Source organism: Pneumocystis murina, assembly GCF_000349005.2.
Source record: "Pneumocystis murina B123 chromosome Unknown supercont1.2, whole genome shotgun sequence".
NCBI classification, from domain to species: domain Eukaryota; kingdom Fungi; phylum Ascomycota; class Pneumocystomycetes; order Pneumocystales; family Pneumocystaceae; genus Pneumocystis; species Pneumocystis murina.
Genome location: NW_017802360.1, coordinates 524,531 through 536,905, shown reverse-complemented (window position 1 = coordinate 536,905; position 12,375 = coordinate 524,531). Strand labels below are relative to the sequence as shown.

The 12,375-nt window shown below is 28.9% G+C and overlaps 9 protein-coding genes across 9 annotated transcripts; 5 read left to right on the top strand and 4 right to left on the bottom strand.

Moving 5' to 3' along the window:
- Positions 1 to 12: 12 nt before the first annotated feature.
- On the top strand, positions 13 to 1,757 carry PNEG_00819 (hypothetical protein; the record flags this gene model as incomplete). The annotated part of the gene is made up of 9 exons (XM_007874535.1): positions 13 to 46; positions 97 to 174; positions 221 to 417; positions 456 to 595; positions 642 to 740; positions 788 to 817; positions 872 to 995; positions 1,034 to 1,213; positions 1,260 to 1,757. 9 exons carry the CDS (start codon positions 13 to 15, stop codon positions 1,755 to 1,757), a joined length of 1,380 nt encoding a protein of 459 aa, XP_007872726.1.
- Positions 1,758 to 1,777: 20 nt separating this feature from the next.
- On the bottom strand, positions 1,778 to 3,255 carry PNEG_00818 (tyrosine-tRNA ligase; the record flags this gene model as incomplete). Its single annotated transcript, XM_007874534.1, has 5 exons — positions 1,778 to 1,989; positions 2,035 to 2,395; positions 2,436 to 2,772; positions 2,817 to 3,103; positions 3,154 to 3,255. 5 exons carry the CDS (start codon positions 3,253 to 3,255, stop codon positions 1,829 to 1,831), a joined length of 1,248 nt encoding a protein of 415 aa, XP_007872725.1. The 3' UTR covers positions 1,778 to 1,828.
- Positions 3,256 to 3,601: 346 nt separating this feature from the next.
- On the top strand, positions 3,602 to 4,844 carry PNEG_00817 (hypothetical protein; the record flags this gene model as incomplete). The annotated part of the gene is made up of 6 exons (XM_007874533.1): positions 3,602 to 3,813; positions 3,862 to 3,877; positions 3,919 to 4,117; positions 4,165 to 4,376; positions 4,424 to 4,564; positions 4,605 to 4,844. The coding sequence occupies 6 exons, from the start codon at positions 3,602 to 3,604 to the stop codon at positions 4,842 to 4,844; spliced, it is 1,020 nt and encodes a 339-aa protein (XP_007872724.1).
- A 188-nt stretch (positions 4,845 to 5,032) lies between these two features.
- PNEG_00816 (hypothetical protein) lies at positions 5,033 to 6,671 on the top strand (the record flags this gene model as incomplete). Its single annotated transcript, XM_007874532.1, has 8 exons — positions 5,033 to 5,330; positions 5,380 to 5,661; positions 5,710 to 5,964; positions 6,012 to 6,091; positions 6,138 to 6,232; positions 6,279 to 6,362; positions 6,405 to 6,499; positions 6,541 to 6,671. The coding sequence occupies 8 exons, from the start codon at positions 5,033 to 5,035 to the stop codon at positions 6,606 to 6,608; spliced, it is 1,257 nt and encodes a 418-aa protein (XP_007872723.1). The 3' UTR covers positions 6,609 to 6,671.
- Positions 6,672 to 6,861: 190 nt separating this feature from the next.
- PNEG_00815 (hypothetical protein) lies at positions 6,862 to 7,592 on the top strand (the record flags this gene model as incomplete). The annotated part of the gene is made up of 3 exons (XM_007874531.1): positions 6,862 to 6,970; positions 7,015 to 7,436; positions 7,482 to 7,592. The coding sequence occupies 3 exons, from the start codon at positions 6,862 to 6,864 to the stop codon at positions 7,590 to 7,592; spliced, it is 642 nt and encodes a 213-aa protein (XP_007872722.1).
- A 157-nt stretch (positions 7,593 to 7,749) lies between these two features.
- Positions 7,750 to 8,525, bottom strand: PNEG_00814 (40S ribosomal protein S2; the record flags this gene model as incomplete). The annotated part of the gene is made up of 1 exon (XM_007874530.1): positions 7,750 to 8,525. The coding sequence occupies one exon, from the start codon at positions 8,523 to 8,525 to the stop codon at positions 7,779 to 7,781; it is 747 nt and encodes a 248-aa protein (XP_007872721.1). The 3' UTR covers positions 7,750 to 7,778.
- A 150-nt stretch (positions 8,526 to 8,675) lies between these two features.
- Positions 8,676 to 9,867, bottom strand: PNEG_00813 (hypothetical protein; the record flags this gene model as incomplete). Its single annotated transcript, XM_007874529.2, has 3 exons — positions 8,676 to 8,756; positions 8,800 to 9,547; positions 9,596 to 9,867. The coding sequence occupies 3 exons, from the start codon at positions 9,865 to 9,867 to the stop codon at positions 8,676 to 8,678; spliced, it is 1,101 nt and encodes a 366-aa protein (XP_007872720.1).
- Positions 9,868 to 10,138: 271 nt separating this feature from the next.
- PNEG_00812 (60S ribosomal protein L15) lies at positions 10,139 to 11,017 on the top strand (the record flags this gene model as incomplete). Its single annotated transcript, XM_007874528.1, has 6 exons — positions 10,139 to 10,143; positions 10,191 to 10,210; positions 10,298 to 10,355; positions 10,400 to 10,700; positions 10,742 to 10,932; positions 10,978 to 11,017. 6 exons carry the CDS (start codon positions 10,139 to 10,141, stop codon positions 11,015 to 11,017), a joined length of 615 nt encoding a protein of 204 aa, XP_007872719.1.
- A 285-nt stretch (positions 11,018 to 11,302) lies between these two features.
- On the bottom strand, positions 11,303 to 12,334 carry PNEG_00811 (hypothetical protein; the record flags this gene model as incomplete). The annotated part of the gene is made up of 8 exons (XM_007874527.1): positions 11,303 to 11,317; positions 11,365 to 11,446; positions 11,496 to 11,509; positions 11,554 to 11,695; positions 11,741 to 11,883; positions 11,928 to 11,946; positions 11,996 to 12,112; positions 12,189 to 12,334. The coding sequence occupies 8 exons, from the start codon at positions 12,332 to 12,334 to the stop codon at positions 11,303 to 11,305; spliced, it is 678 nt and encodes a 225-aa protein (XP_007872718.1).
- Positions 12,335 to 12,375: the final 41 nt, after the last annotated feature.

Sequence of the window (12,375 nt, the reverse complement as noted above, 5' to 3'; positions counted from 1 at the left end):
TTTAAACAACAAATGACAAATATTAAAAAAATAGCAATTGTTGGAGGTATAATAAAAAAAAATCAATAAAGCGTTTTTGATAGTATAATCTCTTAGGAGGACCCGTTGGTGCTCTTTCGGCTCTTTTTTTTGGAAAGGATGGATGGGAAGTAGAATTATATGAGCGAAGATGTGGTAAAACCCTTTTTTTATATTAAATAAATATTTTATTTTTTAAAAGATATAAGAAATTCAGTAAATGACAGCCTTTCTGTTCGAAAATCTATAAATCTTGCGTTATCAGAACGAGGAATTGAATCTTTACGCCATATTGGCCTTGATAAAGTTATTTTGGAAAATACTATCCCTATGTATGGAAGGATGATTCACAGTACAGAAGGGAAACAAATGAGTCGAAGATATGATGTATATGGAAGAGTATTTTTCTTTTTTTTTTTTTTTTATTAATTTTATAGTATATTAACTCTATTGATCGTAAATGGCTTACAGCAAAATTACTTGATGAGGCTGAAAAACTTTCTAATGTTAAATTATTTTTTGACTGTAAAGTTGTGGATTGTGATTTTGATACAGGAACAGTTTGGTTTAGAAGAAAGTATGTTATTATTATTATTCTAAAGGAAATTTACTTTTTAAAATAGCCATGATGTAAATAATTTAATTAAAACTAATGTAGACCTTATTATTGGATGCGATGGAGTTTATTCCACTGTTAGGCAATCTTTAGAAAAGAAAATAATGTAGGGGTTTGTTTTTTTAATCAACAAATAAGTTAATTCGTTTATAGGGTTGATTTTGAAAAAAAATATATTGATAGGTAATTTTTCTACAGAAAAGTGTATTTGACATAGTTCTCACATGGATTTAAAAGTATGTGGTGTGAATTTAGTATACCAGCTCTTATCAAAGATGAGGCAATGCATTATGCTATTGAACCCAATTATCTTCATATATGGCCACGTAAAACATTCATGTTTATTGCGCTTCCAAATACAGTAAGATTTTAAAACTTTGTAAACTTTCTAATAATTAGAACAAAACTTTTACTTGTACACTATTTATGCCTAAAACTATGTTTGAGAAAATAGAAACAGAATATGATCTTCTAGAATTATTTAGCCAAAATTTTCCTGATCTTATAAATCTTATAGGTCATAATGAGCTTGTAAAGCAATTTTTTATGAATCCTAAATCCCCTCTTCTAACAATAAAGGTTAGGTATCTATTTTAAGTTAAATATTGAACTAATGCTTTATCAGTGTAAACCTCATTTCTATAAGTCAAAATGCGTTATTATTGGCGATGCATCACATTGTATGGTTCCATTTTATGGACAAGGAATGAATTGTGGCTTTGAAGATGTTAGATTGCTTTATCAACTTATAAATTTGAATTCTACAAACCTAGAAAAAGCTTTGATAAATTATTCAAGCACAAGATATGTCGATGTTGTTGCTATGTGTGACTTGGCACTGCATAATTGGGAAGATATGAGATCATCTATCTCTCAAGGATATGCAATAAAAAAAATCATTGAAGATTTCTTATATTTACGATTTCCACTTCTTGGAATTGTTCCTTTATATACAATGATTAGTTTTTCTAATATTCGCTATTCTCTAGCACTTGAAAAATGGAAAAGGCAAAGGAAAATATTAGATTTTTTAATATATACGGGCGGAATTGGAACATTCGGGGGTATAATGTATCTTGTTACACGAATTATTTTTAAAGGCATGAAGTTTCTAGCTAATTAAATTATAAGCAGCATATTCATGTTTTTTAATAAATACTATATTGTACAATAAGATTAATAATAATGATTTCATTAATTTTCTACATTGATTATTATGTGTCTCTTTTTTCCTAACTTTAAAATAAGAAATTTCTTTCCAATAAGCCAATCTTCTGTGACATGTGTCAATGGATTAGTTATTTTTTCTTTATTATTACACACTCCGCCATTCTGTATTAATTTATTTATTTTTGCTAAAATTTATTAATTTTTATTAATATATATGTATTTAAAACCACATTTACTTGAAATAACTTTACTTTCTCTAATTATTTGAGATATTGTCATTCCAATAACTTTTTTTTTACTTAAAGTAATAATATCTTGTTTATCCGACAATACCTTAAAAATATGAGAAATTTCCAATTCTTTATCTTTTTCTTGATTTGAAAATAACAATTTCGCAACAGTTCTAGATTTTTCCATTTCCTCTTGTCCATGAATTAGCATAACAATCTCTTCTGCAAGTTTATGCTGCGCATAGCGTTTCTCTGGGTTATTAGAATGTTGTTTTATAATTTCATAAATAACATCTAAAGGAAGAAGTGTGAAAAATTTTAAATATTTTTCAACAATTTCATCTGAAGATTGTATAAAATACTATATATTAGATAATATAATATAATAAAACATAAGATACTTGATAAAGTTCATAAGGGCTAAACATATCAGGATTAAGCCAAATAGCATTTCCCGAACTCTTCCCAATTTTCTCTCCATTTTTCTTAAGTAATAGAGGCACAATCATCCCATATGGTTCTTTTCTAAATATTAATGAATCTGTTTGGTTTTCCTGAGGATTCATTTTATTAATAAGTTCTATTCCTGAAACAATATTTCCCCATTGATCGCTACCTCCTATTTGTAGCGAAACATTATGATGTTTATTCAAATACCAGAAATCATACGCTTGAAGCAACTGATAAGTAAATTCGCTATAATTAATCCCTCGATCTGATTCAAGTCGATTTTTCACGCTAATGATATATTAAACAGTATAACTAGTTATTTTCTTGAATACCTATCTCTTGAAAGCATTCTTTTCAATCGAATATTCGATCCAACTATTTTTAAAAAGTCAAAAAGTGAAAGCTGATTATACCATGTTAAATTATTAATAATATAATATTTTCCAATTTTTGAAGAGTCATATCCTCGCTTAAGTGCATATGCTGTCCCGTTTTTAAAAAATTTATCGAGCTGATTCTCAATTTTTAAACAATTATCAGTTATACATTCTAAACTCATATTTTTTCTTTCTTTCATTTTACCAGATGGATCTCCAATACGTGATGTTCCGCCACCAACCTTATAATAAAATTCATTATTAATATTACATCTTAAATATTTCTTCCTACTATTCCGTAACAAAAATGCCCTTTTAAATAAAAATGAAGAAGAGGCAGTAATACGACTAGATGTCCAATATGAAGCGATGCTCCTGTAGGATCCACACCCATATATACTGAAATATTGTTAGAATCTATTTCATCCTTTAATTTCGAACTATTCTTATTCGTTTAATTTATATTCTTCGCTAATGAATATATATTATACCTTGATATCATTTGTATAAGTCCACGAGCCTTTAATTCATCAATAAGAGGTGCTTTTTTTTCCATGTTTTTTGAAATAATATGAGAAGACCTTATAAGAAAGCTTCCTATATATTTTTTATAGTTTATCATTAAGAATTTCTTGAGTTTTATTGTTTTTTCTATAATGATAGAGCCCTTTATAGCGCCGCTGACGTTCAAAAAAAGTATACGGTTAGAACGTATAGAAAAAAAAGTAAATGAAAAGGGAATGAATAATGAAGGGGTTTTTATTAAAAAAGAAGAGTCTATAAAAGGAGATATTGATATAGATTATGAAGGTTATGAAGATGACTCAGGAGATTTAGATATGTCAAGAATGAGAAGTAAAGTATGGCTTGTTAAAGTTCCAAAATTTCTTTTGGATAGATGGGAGCTAATTAAGGAGGATGGAGTTGATCTTGGTGTTATCCGTATTGAGAAGTAGGTGTTTTTCTATTTAAAAGTAATAAATATTAATGAAATTATTAGTAACAAATTGGATAATGTAAATTAATAGTAAATTTTAAAAAAAAACTAATATTGAAGATTAAGCTCATAATACCTAATATTGAGGGGAATAAGGATTTACCTTTGGAATATAATGTGTTTGTGATGAATCGACATACACGTAATACGTATGTTTTTGCAGAAAAAGATTTGAAATCAGTGCAAAATACATCAGATCAGACATTTTTATCGGAAAGATATTCTGAAAAATATCATAATCCGTGTAAATCTTTACAAAGTGTGTATATTGTATATTTCAAATAATTTTTTAATTTTTTTAAAAAGAGCATATTGCACTTGTTGGGACAATTGCTCATGAATGTAATATATCACCTATTATTAATGAACAGTATCGGAAAGTTATGCAGACACGATCCAGGATTGCTTCTCAGCCTAAACGGAAAATACAAATGCTTAATAATTATAATGCTCTTACAGGGAATTTTATGACTTTAGGAATACCTGAAACAAATACGCTTCGATTTAGCAATTTCATTGTAATTCCTTTATTATTTGAAAGACTAATTATTTATATTCTTCTTAGAAAAATACCAAAAAAAATTCTCAAGATCAAAAAGCATCTCGATTGCCACGTAATGAACTTCTTGATATATTATTCAAATGTTTTGATGATTACGACTATTATTCAATGAAGACTTTGAAAGAAATTACGAAACAACCTGAAGTTCTAATATTTTTTAAATTTATTTTTCTTACTTTAATAGACATATCTTAAAGAGGTTCTGGAATCAATAGCGGTATTACTTAAAAAAGGACCGTATATTATGAAATGGACACTTAAAACTGAGTTTAAAAATAAAAACCATATGGCTATAAATGAAATAAAACAATCTAACCCTAATAAATCCACATCTACTTTACATAATTCTTATTTGACTCATGAAGGCGTTAGCAATAATGAGGGAACAGATAGTAATGATAAAATAATGCAAGATGCTTTATGAATTATATATTAGGTTCTTGATTAAAATACAAATTATTTTGTATATATGTTTTTTTTTGTTTTCAAAATTAGATTCTTATTTTTATTTTTAATAGATATTTTTAAAAACTCTAAATTTTCTGTAATTTTTTAATCATTTTAATTTTTGTATCTTTTAATCTCACCAAAAAATAAATTATTAAGAATAAAATGGAAAATGATAATGATTATCTAGAAAATTCATGTCGAACAGATTCTGTATCAAAGAAGGAGACAAAAGGACCTCAAAATTCTATTTTTCCTAAGACAGTAATGTCAAATGACCCTTATATTCGGTTAAAATATCTTCAACGACATTTAGAAATGTTAGAATTGCAAGAAACATTTATTAAAAATGATCAAAAAAGTCTTAAAAGAGAACTTGTTCGTGCACAGGAAGAAGTAAAGCGAATTCAAAGCGTACCTCTTGTTATTGGACAGTTTTTGGAAGCTATTGATGAAAATACAGGTATCTTTTTATATATTATTTTAAAAAAGTATATTAAAAGTATAATTAGCGATTGTTGGATCTACAACAGGATCGAATTATATTGTTCGTATTCTCTCAACACTTGATCGAGAACTTCTTCGTCCTTTTTCTAGTGTTGCTTTGCATAGGCACAGTAGTGCTCTTGTTGATATTTTACCTCCAGAAGCAGATAGCAGTATTGCTATGCTTCGTCCGGATGAGAGGCCAGATGTTACTTATCAAGATGTTGGAGGACTTGATATGCAAAAACAAGAAATTAAAGAAGCAGTTGAACTTCCTTTGACCCAAGCTGATCTTTACAAACAAATTGGTATATATACGTTTAATATTATTTCAATCTAGGTGATATGCTCTCTAGGTATTGATCCCCCGAGGGGTGTTTTACTATATGGGCCTCCTGGAACTGGTAAAACTATGCTTGTTAAGGCAGTTGCAAATTCTACTACTGCAAGTTTTATACGGGTCGTTGGAAGTGAATTTGTTCAAAAATATCTTGGAGAAGGACCTCGAATGGTACGTGATGTCTTTAGACTAGCTAGAGAAAATGCGCCTTCAATTATTTTCATTGATGAGATTGATGCTATTGCCACAAAACGATTTGATGCACAAACTGGTATTATTATTATAGATAAATATTATATGTTAACTTATAATTTTCAGGTGCTGATCGTGAAGTTCAGCGTATTCTCCTTGAATTATTAAATCAGATGGATGGTTTTGATCAAGGATCTAATGTTAAAGTATATAATATATATACTTAGTTATATATTATGAAGCGATTTTTAGGTTATTATGGCTACCAATAGGGCAGATACTTTGGATCCAGCGCTACTTCGGCCTGGACGTTTGGATAGAAAAATTGAATTTCCAAAAACTGATAGGTTTATTTTATAAAATTTATAATAATACATATTAATGTTTTTTAAGACGTCAGAAACGACTTATATATAACACGATTGCCTCAAAAATGTCCCTTTCTCCTGAAGTTGATCTTGATAGTTTTATTCTTCGGTAAAATAAATCCTTATATTAAATTTTTCTAATTATTAAAAGTCCTGATATAACATCTGGTGCCCAAATTGCTGCTGTTATGCAAGAAGCAGGCTTGGTCGCAATTCGTAAAAGTCGTTATCTTGTTATTCATTCAGGTCTTTATCTTATTTAATTTTTAATTCTAATCTTTTCTTAGATATAGAAGAAGCATATCGATCTCAAATTCAAGAAGCTGATTCTGAAAAATTTACTTTTTATACCTAAGTTTCAAAAATACTTGTATATACATTCAATATTTATGTTTTATATAATTTAATCTTGTTTCATTTCACTATAACATTTTAGAAAATAATAATCATTCATTCTTTATAATCTTTAAAAAAAAAACCTAATCGTCTTTTTTGTTTATTAGTTTTTAAACGTATTTGGGCATATAGGCTTAGATTTTTTATTTATTTAAACTTCTGTATTTTTTATTTTTTTCTGGTTTTGAATATTTTCATCAATTGATTTTAAAATGTCTATTGTCAATATATTGTCTATTGATATATTGAATAATCCAGCTCCTTTTCTATCACCTTATGAGTTTGAAATTACGTTTGAATGTTTAGAATCTCTAAAAAATGGTAGGTACATTACATTTTTTATTTTTAGTTCATAAACAAATTAGATTTAGAATGGAAATTAACTTATGTTGGTTCAGCAACTTCTACATTACATGATCAAGAACTTGATAGCCTTTTAGTTGGACCTATACCCATTGGAATTAATAAATTTTTGTTTCAAGCAGATCCACCTACGGCAGAACTTATTCCTAAGAAAGATATTCTTGGTGTTACTGTTATATTACTCACATGTGCTTATGATAGTCGAGAATTTGTAAGAGTTGGATATTATGTTAATAATGAGCTTCCAGGAGTATTATTGAGAGACGATGGTACTCCAGATGTCGAAAAATGGACAGTAGAAGATGTTCAACGTAATATTCTTGCAGAAAAACCTCGTGTAACTAGATTCAATATACGGTGGGATGGAGAGGGAGGTGAAGAAATGCCTCCTGTACAAGATGATGTAGAAGAAGACGAAGAAATAGTAGATTTTGATTTATTTTTTTTTAAAAGTCTAATTTTAATTTAGTATAGTATGGAAGAACAATTTGAAGATTTTCTTGAAGAAACTGAATACGATGAGGAAGCAATTGAAATAGATTTGGAAGGAGAAGAAACTAGTGAATCCAATAACTCCTAAAAGATTAAAATACAAAAGATAAAGAACATATTTATATTAAAAAAACAGAACATCAAAACTAGATTTATAAAGCTCTATAAATCTCAAAAATAATATAAGCAAGAATCTTTGTATAATAAAACAAATGAATATGAAAATGAATGTATATAAATATTTCCCTTATATATTGAGATAAAATTAATTAGATCAATATCTAACTTTTTCAGTTTGCATAAGAACATCCGAAAACTCTTCATAAGGAGTTGCTGTATAAGGAATTTCTTTCCATAAATTAGGTGTCAAAAAACTATAAGTATTCCCAATAGCTATAAACGTAGCTTTAACAAAATTTCCAAGAGTTCGCGTAGCTCCACGAGATGATGTATAACAATCCTGAATACCAGCAAATTGAAGAAGGCGTTTAGGAGTAGGTGCAGCAACAATACCTGTTCCTCGAGGTGCAGGAACAAGACGGCACATCGATGAACTACATTTTCCACTCACTTTTACACAAACAGTATGAGGATCTCCTAAAGAAGATCCCCAATATCCTCGACGAACTGGAATTACTGATAATTTGGCAAGAATAATTGCCCCACGTATAGCAATAGCCACTTCCTTAGAACATTTTACACCAAGACCTACATGCCCATTTGAATCTCCAACTACAACAAATGCTTTAAATCGAGTCCTCTGTCCTGCACATGTTTGCTTTTGAACTGGCATAATTTTTAATACTTCATCCTTCAATTTAGGCAAAAACCAATCAACAATCTGATATTCCTTGATAGGAAGAGAATAAAGATAAATTTCCTCGATTGAACGAATTTTTCCTGCTTTAACAAGTCTTCCAAGTTTTGTTACTGGAACCCAAGTATCTTCCTTCTCCTCCTTATGGCCCCTTCCTCGTCCTTTGCCACGACCAAATCCTGTCCTCTCCGTTGCTGGAGCCATCTTTTATCAAAAAACTTAATTCGATTTTAAAAGGCTTTTAAAAAAATCTCGAGCTTGTGAAAGTTAAAAAGGGCAGTCACAATAATGTAAATAATATAAAAATAAAGAAAATGATGTATATTATATACAAATAATAACAATGAAAAGGCGTTAATCAGATCTAATAATCTGTATGAATTTTTTTGAGGCAACTTCCTTAGTTGCAGATTTTTTTTTCGAAGCGATCAAAGCCTTAAAGATTAGAAAAAAAAATATAAAAAATAAATCATAATACCCTTTTTAAAGAAACCTTAGCATATGGATTAAGACGAAGCAAAATACGACGGTTTCTAAGGGGATTTTTCTTTTGAGAGATTTTACGTCGTGTTTGTCGGGGTCCTTTAGGTTGAAGAACCATTTGAATTTCGCTTGAATTAATAATACGAGTGATATCGGGTTGAGTAACGATATTAGATGGCAACATATAATTTTTCTTGAGAATAGCAGGCTCTTGTGTTGTACCATATAATGAATCGAGTAATTCAAAAGCGGATTGTGTCCATATAATGAATCGACCAATATGGCCACCTGGAGCCAATTGAAGAAGATTCAATGCACGAACATTAACAAGTTCTACGCCAGGAACATTTCGAAAAGCCTTAACAATACCCTTGTCTTTTTCATAAACAATAAGAGGACCACGTCTCTGACGATATCGACGGTTTCTCATTTTGCCCTTTCCTGCTCGAAGTTTGCGTGAATTAATCACTTTAACAACATCTGGGTATGCTTTAAGAGAATTTAAAACACGAATTGCTTCACGTGTTTTATCAAGAGACTCTATTTCCCCCGAAACTACTAATGGTATCTCAGGAACCATCTCAATACGATGACCTCGTGCTGTTACTAATGAAGGAATAGCTGATGCTGCCAATGCGGAAACAATTGCAAAACGCTTTTGATTAAGATTGACTTTAACATGCCATTTTCTCCATATCTTTGTTGGTGCAAACATATGTCCTCCTCTACACATATTACCATATCTTTATATATCTGTTAGAATTTTTTTTTCAATCCAAAAATAAACATACGCTGCCTGACCTGCCCTATGAGTACCTCCTCCTGAAACACGAGGAATACGTGAAACTGCTCGTCCAGTTCCCCATGATTCGGCCGACGTCTGATGACCTGCTAAAGCACTTACTGCATAAGGCTGTCGTCGATTCTTAGAAACTGCTGTATGAACCATTTGTATAAGATCTGGCCGTATAGGCGCCTCCAAAACACTTGGAAAACAAACAGTAGATCCTGTTTGAACACCTAATTCACTATAAATATTGATTTGAGGACGACTTATGCTCATCTCGTTTTTTTAATCTCCTGTTCTTCGGCTTTTTAAGATTTATAAAAGTAGTCACAGAACTATAAAAATAAATAGATAAATAATATCAAGGAATCTTAAGATTTTCCTAAACTACTTATCAATATTTATTTTTTTTTATTATTTTATTAGATTTATTTAAATTTAAATAAAAATCTTAAATTTTTTATTTTACTAAAAAATTTTAACGGTTTCTAATAAGAAAAACTAAAAAAATTAACTTTTTTTTATTGTATAATTAAAAATTAGGAAAATGGGGTAAGTTATTTAATTTTTCTTAAGAAGAAAATAACAGGACTTATTAGTGCCTATAAATATGTTGAAGGTATGTTTATGAATAAGATTTTAGGAATAATAAAATAATTTTTTAATAAAAATATTTAATTTTTTTTAAAATGACTAATATATTTAGAATTATACAAACATAAACAGTCGGATATTCTTAGATTTCTTTTAAGATTACGTTGCTGGTAGTTTTATTTTATTTTTAAGATTTAAAATATAATGAATAAAGGGAATATCGTCAATTAAATGTTATTCATCGAGCATCTCGTCCATCCAGGCCAGATAAAGCACGTCGACTTGGCTATAAGGCTAAACAGGGATATGTGATTTATCGTATTCGTGTTCGTCGTGGAGGGCGTAAACGACCAGTTCCCAAAGGGGCAACCTATGGAAAACCTACTAATATGGGTGTAAATCAACTTAAATATCAGAAGAGTTTAAGAGTGACTGCAGAGGAACGTGTTGGTAGAAGATGCTCAAATTTGAGGGTTCTAAATAGTTATTGGGTTAATCAGGATTCTACTTATAAGGTTTGAAGGGTTGAAATGGGAATTAGGTTTTAATTAGGTAGTATTACGAGGTTATTCTTGTTGATCCTCATCATAAAGCTATTCGTCGGGATCCTCGTATTAATTGGATTGTAAATGCAGTTCATAAACATCGGGAAGCTCGTGGTCTTACAGCAATTGGAAGGAAATCTAGAGGGGTTTCAGGTAAAGGACATTTATATAACAAAAGTTCATGTGGAAGGAGAAAAATATGGTATAGTACTCTTATTATTTGTTTTTATTTTTAACAATTTTATAGGAAAAGGCACAATACATTATCTCTTCGTAGATATCGTTAAAATTCTAGTTTTATTTACATTTTATATCTAATAAATATTTGAGTTGAATATTATTTTATAGTTTTTTCCTCGATTTTAAAAAAAGCTTAAATAATGTTTCAGTCAAAAAACATGTTCATATATCATTATTTATAACATAACATTAATATGTCTATATTCTTTTAAAACATTAAGCGCATTAGAGAATCTAGTAAGATCAAATGTAATTAGAAGTTTTTTAATAGTTCTAAAAATGTATTTTGACAATGATTAAAATCGAGATAAATTAAATTATCATTAAATAAATTAAAATCTGTTATCCTGAAAAATTATTCAATTAATGATTACCTAATAATAAAAATAAATACCCCTTTTACACAATTTAAAGCAATGTGTCCTTGTTTTTTTGCTATTATTGTATCTACAATCCAATACTGTAGTATATTCATTCTAAAAGTATAAACATTAGTTTATTTCAATAAAGAGAGACAATGATAACATTAAAGGAATAAACTATTTTTTATAAGTTTAATGATAAAAAATGTTGAATAACATACAAACATAGTAAAAAATATTTGTAATTTTTCTTCACTACTAGTCCAAGAAAGTAACCAATTCGCAGTATTATCTAACATAGGTATCCTAAGAATCGGATAGACTGAAATTTTCATACATATAAGACCAAAAATATATATGAACCTATGAAATATATTACTTCAAATGTGTTATTATCAAATTACAAACAATTGTTTCCACCACCAAGTAATTCGAGGAGGATCTCCATCATAATCACCTGATTTAGTTCCAATGCAACCCATAGATTTGCAAATTCTTCCGATAAATCCAAGAACTATCCAAAGGATAGGAACTCCTATTGTTGTATCAATCTAGGTTTGATTATAGAATCTCACAAATTCATATATATCTTTACCATAATATTCAGAAGATACCTTATATAATGAATAAATTCAATATTCTAAAAAACAATATTCATATTACCATATGCATGGATTAGAAAAGCCATGTTCTTGATTAAATCCAATAATATCAGAAATCAAAATATTTAAAATATGAATTACTCCTGCACCAATAATTTGTTTTGAAACATCAAAAAACCTTTATATATCATTAGAAATGCTTAAAAATAGAAGAAAATATATTATTCTTATAATCTATATCTTCAACAATTTACCATATTCTAAAAGATCTCCGAGGATATTCCCAATGTCGTTTAATTAAAAGTGAAAAAAGTACAAAAGCCCCTAAAATTTCTTGAACGAAAAGTGAGAATGGACTTAATATTCTGCAGTCTAATATCTCTTTTTGCACATTTTTCATTTTATATGGATTTGTTTTTGAAAAAGTTTTTAAATAAGTGG